This window comes from Sycon ciliatum, chromosome 6 (assembly GCF_964019385.1).
Source record: "Sycon ciliatum chromosome 6, ocSycCili1.1, whole genome shotgun sequence".
NCBI classification, from domain to species: domain Eukaryota; kingdom Metazoa; phylum Porifera; class Calcarea; order Leucosolenida; family Sycettidae; genus Sycon; species Sycon ciliatum.
In genome coordinates, this window is record NC_088648.1 from 28,735,502 (window position 1) to 28,749,533 (window position 14,032).

A 14,032-nucleotide genomic window follows, 5' to 3' on the forward strand; every position below is an offset into this window, starting at 1 on the left:
ATGTTTACTGAGTATCATTCTTCATTTCTTCTCGCTGGCCGGAATGTCGCGAACGCGATCGTAATTTCCATAATTATCACTTAGACATAAATTTGTAGTGCTAGAGCCTACTTTTTCTGACCTTGCCGCGCTCCTTCCATATTCTGAATGGCTATAGGCATGCGCAGTATGGTACGCGCGCATATTAGGCATGCGCGATCTTGACCCGTATAAATTAGGCATGCGCGTTCCTAATCAGCCTCTCCTTTTTATGATCACCAAGATTGACCTCGTGTTCTTATGGCTCTTGTGTGAATCCAAGTTTGCAGGCAGCTCGCCTTTTAGAGCAAGATGTCATGAGTGGATTGTTTGTAGTGCAACTGGCATGAGTATTGTTAGATCAGGGTCACAGTAGTAGTCGCACGGCGACACCGTTCTTGTGCATTGCCTTAGTGTTACGCTTACTGGGGTTCGTGGTTTCTATTGTGAGGGGGGTTGTTTCCCCTGTGTTCACCCGAACTGCCCACTGCGTTCGTCGATATTGGATGAAAGGCTGCCATTTGCAAATAAAAATTTCCAGACGACAAAAAGGCAAAGGCGCAGTGGTAGCAGCTCTGGTGGACACGGGGGCAGCATTCACGGTAATTCGAAAAGACGTATTTGAAACATTTGCACCGATGACTACACTCGTGCCTCAGTCCACAGTTGGTATCGATGCACTCCAAAGCGCGACGGGGTCTTCGATTAAAGTACATGGGGTCGCGCAGGTTTGTATCGCATTCGACCATTCGACAGTAGTAAAGACTAAAGCTTTGGTAGTGGAGGGGGTACAAGAGGAGGTGATTATTGGTGTAAACACGTTGACTGGCCATGGCATGAGCATTTCATTCGAGTCCGACCACACACTTACCGCGTATCGAAAATCGTTTCCATTGCGTTCGAAGAGTTCCGTAATTCCAAAACACACCATCTCATCCTCATCACCTCTATTCCCAAAGCTTGACGATAATGTTCCAATAGAAGATAAGAGTTTGCTTAATAAGTTTAATTGGTCTGGTTGTGTGGGGGATAGCGCTGCGATTAAGCATTTACAACGACTTTTGTTAAGCATGCGATCAGTAATTGCGGTAGATGATAATGACTTTGGAAAGACAGACGAAATACATCACACTATCACACTTACCGACAATCGTCCGATCCGCCACAACGCCCGTCGATTATCACCGGATAAAGCGAAGCTGACTCGTAAATTAGTAGATGACATGTTAGAGCAAGATATTATCGAACCGAGTTCTTCACCGTGGGCAAGCCCAATTGTTTTAGCGAAGAAGGACGGAGGTGGGACACGATTTTGCGTTGATTATCGAAACTTGAATAACGTCACGCGAAAAGACGCTTTTCCTTTACCGCGCATCGATGACACGCTCGACGCATTGCACGGCGCAAAATACTTTTCGACTTTGGATTTGCAATCGGGTTATTGGCAAGTTTTGGTAGCGCCCGAAGATCGCGAAAAAACCGCTTTCGTCACGCCCCACGGTCTCTATCAGTTTCGCAGAATGCCTTTCGGACTCACTAACGCACCCGCCACGTTTCAGCGATTAATGTATACGGTTCTTAAAGGTCTTTTGTATGTTAAGTGTTTAATCTATCTCGACGACATAATTGTTTTCGGTCGCACTCGGGAAGAACATGCGGAAAATCTTTTAGCTGTTTTGAAAGCTCTCGAGAGCGCAGGTCTTAAGATTAAACCGAGAAAATGTAATTTGCTGCGTACGGATGTTTCTTTTCTGGGACATTGCATTTCAGAAAAAGGGGTTACACCAAGTGCAAAGAAAGTAGATCAAGTTTCTGAGTGGCCGATTCCGAAGACAATCAAGCATGTACAGGGGTTTGTGGGTTTCGCAAACTATTATCGCCGCTTCATTCGTAACTTTGCTCGTGTTGCTGCACCTTTGACGAAATTGTCCAGGAAAGGTCAAGTTTTTCAGTGGGGTAAAGAACAGTTGGACGCTTTTACGAAACTGAGATCCGAACTTGCAACTGCACCTGTTTTGCCGTATCCAAACTGGAACCGTCCGTTCATTTTAGACACTGACGCATCGAATTCCGGACTTGGCGCAGTTCTTTCACAGCTTGATGACGATGGTGTAGAACGACCAATTGCGTTTGCTAGTCGTAGTTTATCGGACCCGGAACGAAATTACAGTACAACGCGACAAGAACTTCTTGCGGTAGTATGGGCGACTGAACATTTTCGAGTCTACCTTTTGCATGCGCAGTTTCAGATTCGTTGCGATCACCAAGCGTTGAAATGGCTATGTACTTTCAAAAATCCAAGGGGACAAGTTGCCCGTTGGATCGAACATTTGTCGGAATATGATTATGCATGGATACATCGCCCGGGCGCACAACACGGAAACGCAGATGGTCTTTCAAGATACCCTGTCGATGACGCGCCGCCCACGATTAACTCGCTACATTTTCTAGGCAGTGATGAGGCATGTAGGGAATGGCAAGAAGCTACTGACAACGATCAAGATCTTAAAGAAATCAAAAACCTATTACAAAGCGACAACCGCAATAAGCAACCGACTCGTCCAGGCGCACGCGCTCTATGGACCGAAAAAGGTAAACTTTTTGTCGACAATGGTTTGGTTTATCGAAGACTTCAGATTAATGCTAGCCAATTGATTGTTCCTCGCACATTTCGTAGTCGTATTATTCGTGAAGCGCACTCGACAGCAGTGACCGGCCATTTCGCCACAAAACGCACGATTGCATTAGTCGCGAAAAAGTATTTTTGGATTGGGTTTCGCGCTGAGATTGACGAATTTTGTCGCAGGTGTACCGACTGTCAGCGTTCGAAAGCAAAGAATCCAGTTGATCGTGCACCTTTGCAACATTTAGCCTCTTCCAAACCACTCGAACTAGTTGCAATGGATCTGATGGGCCCACTGCCAATTTCATCGTCAAAAAATGCATATATTCTCGTGGTTGTTGATCATTTTTCAAAATGGACTGAATGCTATCCATTGCCAGATATTCGTGCATGTACTGTCGCTCAATGTTTTGTAAAAGAGTTTGTGTCTCGCCATGGTTTACCTGAGCGCATTCACACTGACCAGGGTAAGCAGTTCGAATCACTATTGTTTCGCGAGCTATGCCTACGTCTTGACATTGATAAATCACGAACGACTCCGTATCATCCGCAGGGCGATGGTGTTGTTGAGAGAGCGAATAGAACGATCCAGAATGTTTTGAAGATTTTTGTTGACGAGGCCAATTCAAATTGGGACGAGCTACTTCCTTCGACGATGTTAGCGTACAATACGAGTGTTCACGCGTCTACGAATTTTACGCCGTATTCTTTAATGTTTGGTCGCGAGGCACACATGCCTCTCGATATTTTGTGTCCTCCGCCTGCCGACTCACTTCCTGAAACGCACGAATCTTTTGCGAATGAACATGTTTCAAAGTTGCGTTCCTCCTACGATTTGGTGCGAAAACATCTCGATTCTAGTCAACGTTGTTCTAAAGTCCGCCACGATCGAAAATCTCGCGCTAGTCCATTGAATGTAGGTGACCGAGTTTGGTTACATCGACATCCGCCGCCTCAGGTTTCGCCTAAATTTTTCAAATATTGGTCGGGACCTTGGGAAATTGTAAAGAAACCAACAGACGTTACGTATGCGATTGAACCTCGATTTGAGAGTCCTATCCGCCATCGGCCTTGCACAGTCCATCGAAATCGCCTTCGGAAATGTTTGACACAAATGGGACCTGCTGCACGAACACCGCTTGCTGCGCCTACACGAACAACTCTTGCTGCGCCTCCGCGACCAACACTTGCTGCACCTACACACACGTACAATACTCGTTCTCGCCCTCCGACTTAATTTAATATTCTTTACCGATAAGTGTCCTTTAATTCGGTGTTGTTTTGTTTGGTGTGTGTGGTCGGTTGTTTTGCTTCGTTGTTCTCGTCCTGGGTGTGGGGCTTCACTCATCACCATGATAGCGAGTATGTCTCTTTCGCCTGATGAAGAAATGGCAGCAGCCCTCTTGCTTCCGCTTCCGCCGAATTCGCCGCCCTCGTCTCCTCCGCCTCCACCTCCGCCCCAAACGCCGCCGCCGCATCCGAATTGCGCCATGTTAGAGCCATGGGATATCCAACCATGGGGGACGCCGCCGGAATTCGACGACTGGGTGCGGCAGGCACCGTCGCCGCCGTCGCCACGGACGCCCGTCCTTCCATCTCCACCACCGACGCCCGGACTAATCAGGCCGGCACGATTGGGCGCCGCGCGTCGCCACCCTGTTATACCTCCGCGCCCTCCATCGGCAGAGGAACTGGTAACGGCTATTCGTCAGCGCCTGAATATCCGCACTTACCGACCACCGCTCCAACGACCACGCCCGCCTCCTCGACAACGACCACGCCCACAGCCTCGACAACGACCACGAACGATACGCCCGACGATACGCCCGACGAGACACCGATACTTCGACGCCGACGTTCTGCCACCGCACCGCCTTATTATGCCGACCATGCCCCGCCACGCACCGTACCGTCACTGGACTGGCCCTCCACCCAATCGTCGTCCTCGTTATGTGTTTCCTCGTCGGGGTCCGGTGTATGACCACTCCCCCCGTTGGTTTGTATGGTGATGTCCTGGTCCTGATTGTCTGTCTAATGTTGTCCTAATCGTTTTTTGTGCCGACTTGTAGCCATTGTGTTTCCCTTGCCATGTTGTGTGTGCGTTGTTTTTGTTGTTGTGTGGGTGCGTTTCTTTTTCTTCTTTTTTCTATTTTTTGAACTTGCGGGTTGTATCATTTGCGCGTGCGGTTTTTGTGTCTTGTGGGTCTTAGTCCGTTTGTCCCGATGATGTTGCTCGCGCGTTTACTCTTTTCTGAGCGAATGTGCAACTGAGGATTGTCTCGTGTACGAATAATTCTTTGTTGTTTCCTCGCAGATCGACGGAGTTCGCCTCGCCATGCGTTTGCTTGTTCCCTTACTGTTTAACGCCTACTGATATTCCTGTTTTTTGTTTCTAGTATACAGCCCGCATTTCGACAGATTTCGCCACGCCATGCGCTCGCCTGTACCTTTGTTGTCCACCGTTATGCCTGTGTTTTGTTTGCGTATATGTGTGTGGACGTGTTGAATGTGCGGACAGGCGCTTCGGAAGTTGTCTTCCGGGGTGCCTGTCGTTTCTTCGTCGTTGTATTTTTCCTTGGTGTTGCGTGTGCGGGCAGGCGCTTCGGAAGTTGTCTTCTTCCGGGGTGCCTGTCGTTTTGTTGTCCTCGTCCTTTTCCTTGGTGTTGCGTGTGCGGACAGGCGCTTCGGAAGTTGTCTTCTTCCGGGGTGCCTGTCGTTTCTTCGTCTTCGTCCTTATCGTTATTCTTAGATCGCCTCAAGAGTTACAACATTGTATGCATCTTAAATATTGATCACATTCATGATTGTGTTTACTTCTGTTTTAACTATTTTTCTTGTTCCCTCAACAATTGTTCGCAGGTCAATTTAAATTTTTTGTTGTCCCATAAATGTCTGTATATTCGAGCTATTTGCAATTTTTTCCCCTTCCTTTTCTCCACGTGGACGCGGAGTCTTTTTCAAGCAGGGGTGGTATGTTAGGTTCACGATTTCACATATGCACGCACTCGCACACTCGTACGCACTCGCACCCTCGAACTCACCTTTTCGGGCGCGCACTCACTTTCACTCTCGTACTCACCTTTTCGGGCGCGCACTCACTTTCACTCTCGTACTCACCTTTTCGGGCGCGCACTCACTTTCACTCTCGTACTCACCTTTACAGGCGCGCACTCACTTTCACTCTCGTACTCACCTTTACAGGCGCGAACTCACCTTTATGGGCGCGCACTCACTTCCACTCTCGTACTCACCTTTTCAGGCGCGGACTTACCTTTGCTCTCGTACTCACCTTTACAGGCGCGAACTCACCTTTTAGGGCGCGCACTCACATTCACTCGACGTACTCACCTTCACAGCCTCGTACTCACCCTGGTTGCTTTTCCTAATCTTTTCTTTCTTTGGCCTGGGTAGCTGGACTCGCGCTTTAGCACATTTATCTCCATAGCTACCCAGGCCCTAGATAAGCCCTTGCTGGAGCATTTGCTCTCCCCATTCTAGCCTGTCTAGCCTTGTCGTGCTCGCCTTGCTTGGTCTTTCTTACCTTATCCTATCCCGAACCTTTGAGATTCCTTGTCGTGTCGACTTGCTCCGATCGTTGAAGTGTGACTGTATCAGTCCTAACAGTACGCTAACTACCTCTATTTGAACTAAAAATGACAATCACATCCTTTCCCTGGTACTACAAGCCTCAAAGGGTATAGTGATTTAGATTGCATACTGGAAGCACGTCTGCCTATAGATATTCAACAGCCCACAGAGTCCAACAGAATTACTACTGGGGCATAAAGCATCAACTTTAACCATATCAATGGAAACTCCTTGAAAAGAGCAGGAGATACTGTACTTTTGTTGTAGTAACTCTATCCAATTATATATCGCTTGGACCTTAACTGTGGTCGGATTCTGTCTCACCTAAACTCGATCATACCCATTTTGCTTCCCTTTACCTGCCAAACTGTGAATCTTTAACCCTTTCCATGCCAGCATGTTTTCCTGTGTTGGCCACGCATTGTTCAGGCGCTGAGCTCACCTGTTCAAAGCTGCACGCGCACCTCAGAACGGATTTGTTTGCTATTTCACTGTACCTTGGTGGATTTTCACGATCCATGGCTTGTTGGAAAGATTTGGACCACAGGAAGCCATTTCAGAGACTCACAGCGTGACAGGCATACCAGGGCCACTTCCATCTCCTCTCCAAGTCCCCCTACCATTGCTGAGAATAACAAAAACGACGGCCTCTCATGTTTTCTTTCGTCTTCTTGCTCATTGTGAACTGATTTTCACAATTCAAACTGCGTTGGAAAGTCGAGATTCAAGCGAGTTTTTTGAAGCTGACTGTGCACGCGCTGTCTCTAGGGGAAATCCCCTAGCCCGCAGGGAGTCGCGAACAAAACATTTTGAATCGATCGCGAAAAAGTGAAATTTGGGCATTCTGGCCGTTCAATTTGTCGTCGCTCGATCATGCCTTCGCGTATCGCGAAGAACGTTATATTCCTTGAAAAATGAGCTCAAGACCTTTCCAGCGGTGTCTCAACCTTAGCAGTCTAAGATAGGTTGACGGAGTTATGACAGTTTAGACACTCGTCTATAGCACGCAATACACATGTAGTCTACGGTGTGCATTGTACAGTGTAGGCAGAACGCGTAAACACGTCCATGGCCAATCGGTTCATACTAAAAAAACGGGTATACGCGTCCATGGCATAGCAAGGGTTAATGTGTGAACATGCTCAGCACATATTAATGCTAAGAAGGAGAGGTAATAATATGAATTGTACATGCACACCCTCACATCACATGACTTCAACAGATTACTTCTATATTCCTACTTTATTTACAGACCTCCTGACTTCAGCACCACTCAACTTCTCATACAAGCTGGACATAAATGAAACAAGGTTATCACATAGTACTTACGAGTGCAAGTTGGTGGTGATCCAGACCATGCTCCAGTTGTTTGACACACAGTTGTTGTTGTGCCAGAAAGTTGATATCCGGTATTGCACGAGTATGTTCTGTTCGTGAAGGCATCTCGAGCACCGCTAGACACGGCGCCGTTTATAGGAGACACTGGGTTGACAGGACATTGTATCACTGTAACACCAGAATCATAAATACACCAAACAAAATATCAACAGAAAAACAATGCCAGAACGGGAAATACTGACTTACTATGAACCACAAACAGTCCAAGTAACATCTAGTGACCTTAGAAAAATTTCGAAGGCAGCACAGCTTAGCCACACCTGGATCTCATATGACACCTGACGGGAAGTGCAGGGAAACCACCTGAAGTCCCATCTTATTCTTCCTCTCAGCCATGTATCCAATGCCTGTATCAACATTTCTTCGGCTCTGGCTCTCCAAGGATCGATTTCTTATTTTCACCTAAATAATCGTATACGTACGCTGGCAAGTTGGTGGGGAAGTCGACCAAGTTCCATTTGGAAGACAAACAGATGCACTGCTGCCGACTACATTGTATCCGGAATTGCAGGTGAAAATAGTTGCACCATTAATCTCCAAAGACATGCTAGCAATAGCTCCATTAGAAGGTGCAACTTGACCACTACACGCAACACCTGCAAAACACAGGAACCAGCAAACAATGAAGTCAGAATGGTCTCACTTCAAAGCCGCAACACAAAAGCAGCTTAGTGGCTGAGGTGTCAACCAGCTTCATACTCCATCAGTAGCCCCTGATGATCACTAAGACTCGATTACTGGTCTGAATGCAGCCGACGAACTCCAGATAACGCGGTCTCCACTCAACCTCATGGAGAGCCCCGGCTCTGTGACAACGCAATAAAAACGGTGTGTACAGCAGCACTTGACTTGAAATGCAGCATGTCCACAGCTGCTGATTTGCGTCCTACACAAATACTGGGGAGTTCTAAAGTCAACGTATCTGACAGGGAGAGCCAACAAGTACTTTGTATAACAGTGCTCCAGGGGTTAAGTGTTCATTGAGATAACTGCATGGATTTTTTGGGTAACTTTATACTTCTACAAAGAAGGCCAAAGAAATGTTTCTCCATTATCTTTTCATTTCCATTCCTTCCTTAACTCTTTCTCAAGAGATTTCGCGATTTCGAAGTTGAGGACATGATGCAGTCATATCTTCGTAATCCCATACGAAAAAGAAAAACATTCCCTGCAGAAATTTGAAACATATCCAGTTCACACTCTGAGCAATTGTCAGCTGTGACTTTTAAAGATATGCAACCACTTCATCAACCCATAATGGGTGGGGCCAGATAATTTGATCAGTGGACCAAAACCAACTATGTGCAGTCAAATTACAATTTCATTCGCAATTGTATTTTCTCTCAGCTTGAAGGGCTACCATGGGCCCTATCCTTGCCTGGACCTAGTCACATTTGAATTTTCTGGAAGCGTTCAGGCATACAGATTTTGAAAATAATTATATGGTTTACCCATGCCTACATCACATGGTTCTTGAGTTATTGCTGGTTGTGTGTACATCATAGCCAGCAATCACATGTCATCACGTACATTGAAAATCAACATAATATTTCGAATCGACCTTTTTTTCAGGATCACTTTTCAACGAGGACGAAGCAAAGTCGGCCGAACGAAGCCTAGAGGAAGAAAATCACCCTCTCCAGTTCACCATCACGATACTGACATAGATACGAGACGAAACAACTAAAAAATCCACAAGAAAACTGTACGGCCATCATCGTGCTGACTTTGGTCTGACTTTGCTCTGAGAATTTCTATCACGATCAAAAAGGTACGAGGAGCACTCAAAATAGGCCACAGACGTACCTTTATCGCTCTCTACTCCTTTTTCAAGGCACAAAAGTCGACTCTCCACTTTCAAACCAGGAACCAGACATACCAGTGGTCCTTTTCAGCTGCTCCACGAGCGCAAGAAATGTTCACCAAGGGGCGCAGAGCAGCATCCATTCCAGACTAAAGAGCTAAAATACGAGTGAGACTGCATGATTGAGTACATGAGTACATGTATGAATACATGCAGAAAATAGCCAATTTCAGCGTTTCTGCTCCAAATAGCAACTAGCTACGACTAGAAACAAAGATTACAACAAAGGATCAAACAACAACCATTTTCTGCAGTTTTTTTTGCAGATGGCTTCCTTGTGCTTGGCCCAGCACGCCAAAAATCACACCTCGGAGGAGTACAAAATTACAACTCTCAGATGTCCTCGATTGCTGGCCATGGTATTGGCGTGACGACCCCTCACATACATTGAGTTAGACCGGCAAAGGGTTAACGTGGCATTTCACCCCAAAATTCCCAAACGTTTGAATTTGCAAATTCACCTTGAGTGCTACATCAATTGAAAGAGCATGAATAGCTGCAAAATCTCTGAAAATGTTGTCTCGATCTGACCAGCCCTTCAAGAGTTATGGCCGAAAATGCGCCTGCGGGAAGGAAAGATTTTTTTGTTGCACGCTGTCATTTTTTGGCAGCACTGTATTTGAATATATGTAGGACTCAGTGACCAGTCAAGGCCCCGTGACCAATCACGGTCCCCGTGACCAGTCAAACAGTCACAAACCCCCCATGACCAGTCACAAATTAGTTTACCAGTCACAATGCCCCATGACCAGTCACAAATCACCATACATGTACATGTGTAAAGTACACAGTTCGTGACTGCTCGCAGGGTGCTTCGTACTGCAGGATTTGTTGCGGAAACTATAATTTCCTATGACCGGTCACAGAATACAGTTGTGACCACTATAATTCCATGCGAACAGTTACATGCGGAATGTACAGTTGTGACCACTCTTTCTCTGTGAGTAGTCACAGGCAGAATATAGGTATTTCTGTATTACAAGAGAGATTGGAGGCTTTGTCACACCTCTGAGTTTCACGTATTACTACGATCGTCAGGCAACTGATGGCTCCTAAACGGGCAGCCTGAACATAAGGGGGAGCAAGGTGGGAAATTCTGAGGGGTATCATAGGCGACGGGTATTATAGTGCAAGAGTCAGGTGCAGGCGTGAAGTTGCCAAGTCTTCAGACTTGGGGCTATGCAGCAGCAGTTCCAGCGTGAATGACATAGAATAGAGCTGGGGACCACACATGCCCACACCATTACACACACATACACCCACACTCTCTCCCTTTTCTCACATACACCCACACGCGCGCGCACACACACACACACACACACACACTCATTCTCTAAATCTCTCTCTCTCACACACACACACGCACATATGTCATTCATTCTCTACATCACACACCCACTTGGCTTGGCGTACAGCTGCCAAATGATTAGCCACGCCGCCCCCGAGACAGGGGGAGAGTAAAAGAGAGAGTTTGAGACACACACACACATCCACACACACACACACACACACACACACACACACACACACACACACACACACACACACACACCTGGCCTGGTGTACAGCTGCCAAATGCTTGGCCACGCCGCCCCCGAGACAGGGGGAGAGTAGAAGAGAGAGTTTGAGACACACACACACACACACATACATACACTGTACTGTACTTGTACTTGTTGCTCACTACCAAAACTGGTCACGTGAGTCCCCCGGGAGAGGGGAGAGAGACTCAAAAGGAATCTTGGAAAGATGACTCAATTGGTTATTGAACCGCCCGACGACCGACACCCCCTGAAATCCCCAAAACTCTGGGTGGACTTGAAAATGACCCCACTTATGGGCTCACCACACCTCAGTAAGTGGGTGAGGACAAGGTGCAGAAAAAGGATTGACGGCATCGGGGTATCCGTCCCGGGATCCAACTGCAGTTACCACAGCCCCCAGTGAAGGTAATACTTGCTACTAGTGTGAGTGGCTAAATCAGAGTGGATCTGATAAAAGCTTCACTAGCACCATTGATTACACAAGAGTTAATCTAGCCAGAAGCAGTCCATGGTTGACAGGTATGTATACTTCAAATAGAAAGTATATGAACCCTGGAACCAACAAAGGTGGCAGGTACAACATTACACCTTCAAGCAGCCGAGCCTGTTGGCATCAGACCCAACGCAATCAGGCATAAGTGTACCTACCAACCGAACTAGCTGGCACACACACACACACACACACACATCCACACACACACACACACACATCCACACACACATTTTCTAAATCTCACACATACACACGCACATTCTCTATCTCTCACACATACACTCTCTTTCTCACGCATGCACACACACACACACACACACACACACACACACACACACACACACACACACACACACACACTCACACATGCGCGCGCACACCTTCCTGAACGACTTCAACTGAGAGGCAGTTTCAGTTTCAACAAGCTGGACATTGTTTTTCTGTGGAGTGTTCCACAAGAAAGACAGAGCTACACACACGAAGGTGCTTGATGTACTCAGTACCTTCTTGGAAATGAACATATTTTCATTTCCATCTTCATTATATTTTCGTCTCTGCATCGTTGACGATGTCCACTTCTGACTCCGTTATCTTGTCACCCATACTCTCCAAAAACACAAATCGAGTGCTGCTTGCATGCTGGATCAGTTGAAGTCAGTCTCTGCTCTAGCAAGATCGGCATGCAAAAATTACATGATTGAAAATATTCCGAAATAGCTTTTCTGAACGACGAAGTTTGTTCTTCAAATATGATGAATAGCACAACCTACTAGCCAGAACGTCCTCTCAAAGGAGATTCTATCTGAAGCCTGCAAGATTTTCGACCACCCTTCGTTTTGGAGAGGAGCCCACACACACCAGACTCGAGCTACAAGTAAACTACGCGGAGATCGAGAGTTGATCGAAATCTTTCTTGCTCACTTCTGAAACCTGTGAAGGAAAAAAGTATGCTGAACGCGTGATTGCCTACAGTTGAGTTGTAATATTTTGACGTGGATTCTGTGACCGTTCACAGAGAAAGTCGCGGCTGTTTCTGACTGGTCATCGGGATTCAAACTGGTGTGTGACTTTATGACTGCTCTTCGGGGATTTGTGACTGTTTGATTGGTCACGGGGATCGTGATCGGTCATCGAGACATGACTGCTCACTGAGTCCTACATATAAGCAGACCGTGTGCACGACCTGGACCACAGGAAGCCATTTCAGGGACTCACAGCGCGACAGGCATAATGTGGTTTTGCTTCCGTTTACCACCCAAACTGTGAATCTTCAATGGACCACTTGCCATTTGTACAGATCCACGAAATCCCGTAGAATCCCGTTGACCCGGAAGAGTGTTGAATGTGTGCTCTGCATGCGCATTTGACCAATTTCCGAGTCATAATTCAATGACCAGCAATCGCTTTTCCAACTTCTTTGTTTTGGTTAGAACTAATGACTTGCTAGATCTTTGTCAGAAAAAGGTTTACATATGAAATGCCTTCAGGCCCCATTTCTTAGTGGAAATAGCAGAAAAAAACAATAGGGTGCTGCACATTCAACACCTTTCCGGGTCTACGGGATTCTACGGGATTTCGTAGATCTGTACAAATGGCAAGTGGTCCATTGGTATGTGAACATGCTCAGAACATACTACTGCCAAGAAGAAGACTAGATATGAATTAGACATGCATACCCTGACATCACATGACTTATACAGGTTATTTCTCTATTCCTACTTTATTTGTGTACGTGCTCTTAATTTTCTTTTTTTCTCTTCTTCCGTGGTTGGTCTCACCCTCTCCTCAATTCGATTGGCTGTCTTGACATGCCACGAGGTGCAGAAATAAATAAATAAATAAATGAATAAATTTACAGACCTTCTGGCTTCAGCACAAATCACCTATTCAAACAACCTTGATAGAAGGCCATGTAAAAATTATATTGATTGTTTATCGTCAAATTTTCCCAAGAAATCGGGGCGGGCGGAAGGTTTTTATTTTTATTTGTTATTATCCATGGTTGGCTGTAGGGTAGGTGTTCGCAACCTCAGACATGCATTTTTCTTCGTTTTCATTTTTTTGAACCCATTTAGCGCAGAGTGTGATAAATACCTGTGATGCAGATGAATCGTCAGCCATGAATAATTTACGCCTTGCAAGACAATTTTGAAGATTCTAATAATGAAAAGTGGAACAACCAACGTTACGTAGAAAAAACGAATGAAACAAATCAGCTGGTAATCAGAGTCATTTTCAAGCCCATACTAGCAACTAACCTTTGGTTTAGTCTGTGGACTTCACCTTCGAAAATCTACGGCCATGCTCATTACAGGCCGTAGACCGCAGTACATACAGTACTATACCAGTACTAAAAAATAGAATAATTCGGACAGGAGGGTGAAAATTTGGGGCGGTCGCGGACGATAAACAGTCATTTTTTTACTTGGCCTAAATGAAAACAAGGTTAAGAAGTATTGCCGTGTCCTGCGCAGAAGAGAATCGACTCTGCAGAATATTTCCGG

At 46.1% G+C, this 14,032-nt stretch overlaps 1 protein-coding gene across 1 annotated transcript in view; it reads right to left on the reverse strand.

The window, feature by feature from the left end:
- The window catches only part of LOC135819841 (sushi, von Willebrand factor type A, EGF and pentraxin domain-containing protein 1-like), a 278,765-nt gene that overhangs the window by 88,207 nt on the left and 176,526 nt on the right, over positions 1 to 14,032 (reverse strand). Inside the window, exons 14-15 of the mRNA XM_065333124.1 lie at positions 8,050 to 8,223; positions 7,559 to 7,735 (exon numbers count right to left, since the gene is read on the reverse strand). Coding sequence (XP_065189196.1) covers positions 7,559 to 7,735; positions 8,050 to 8,223 — 351 coding nt within the window. The remainder of the gene's footprint in view (positions 1 to 7,558; positions 7,736 to 8,049; positions 8,224 to 14,032) is intronic.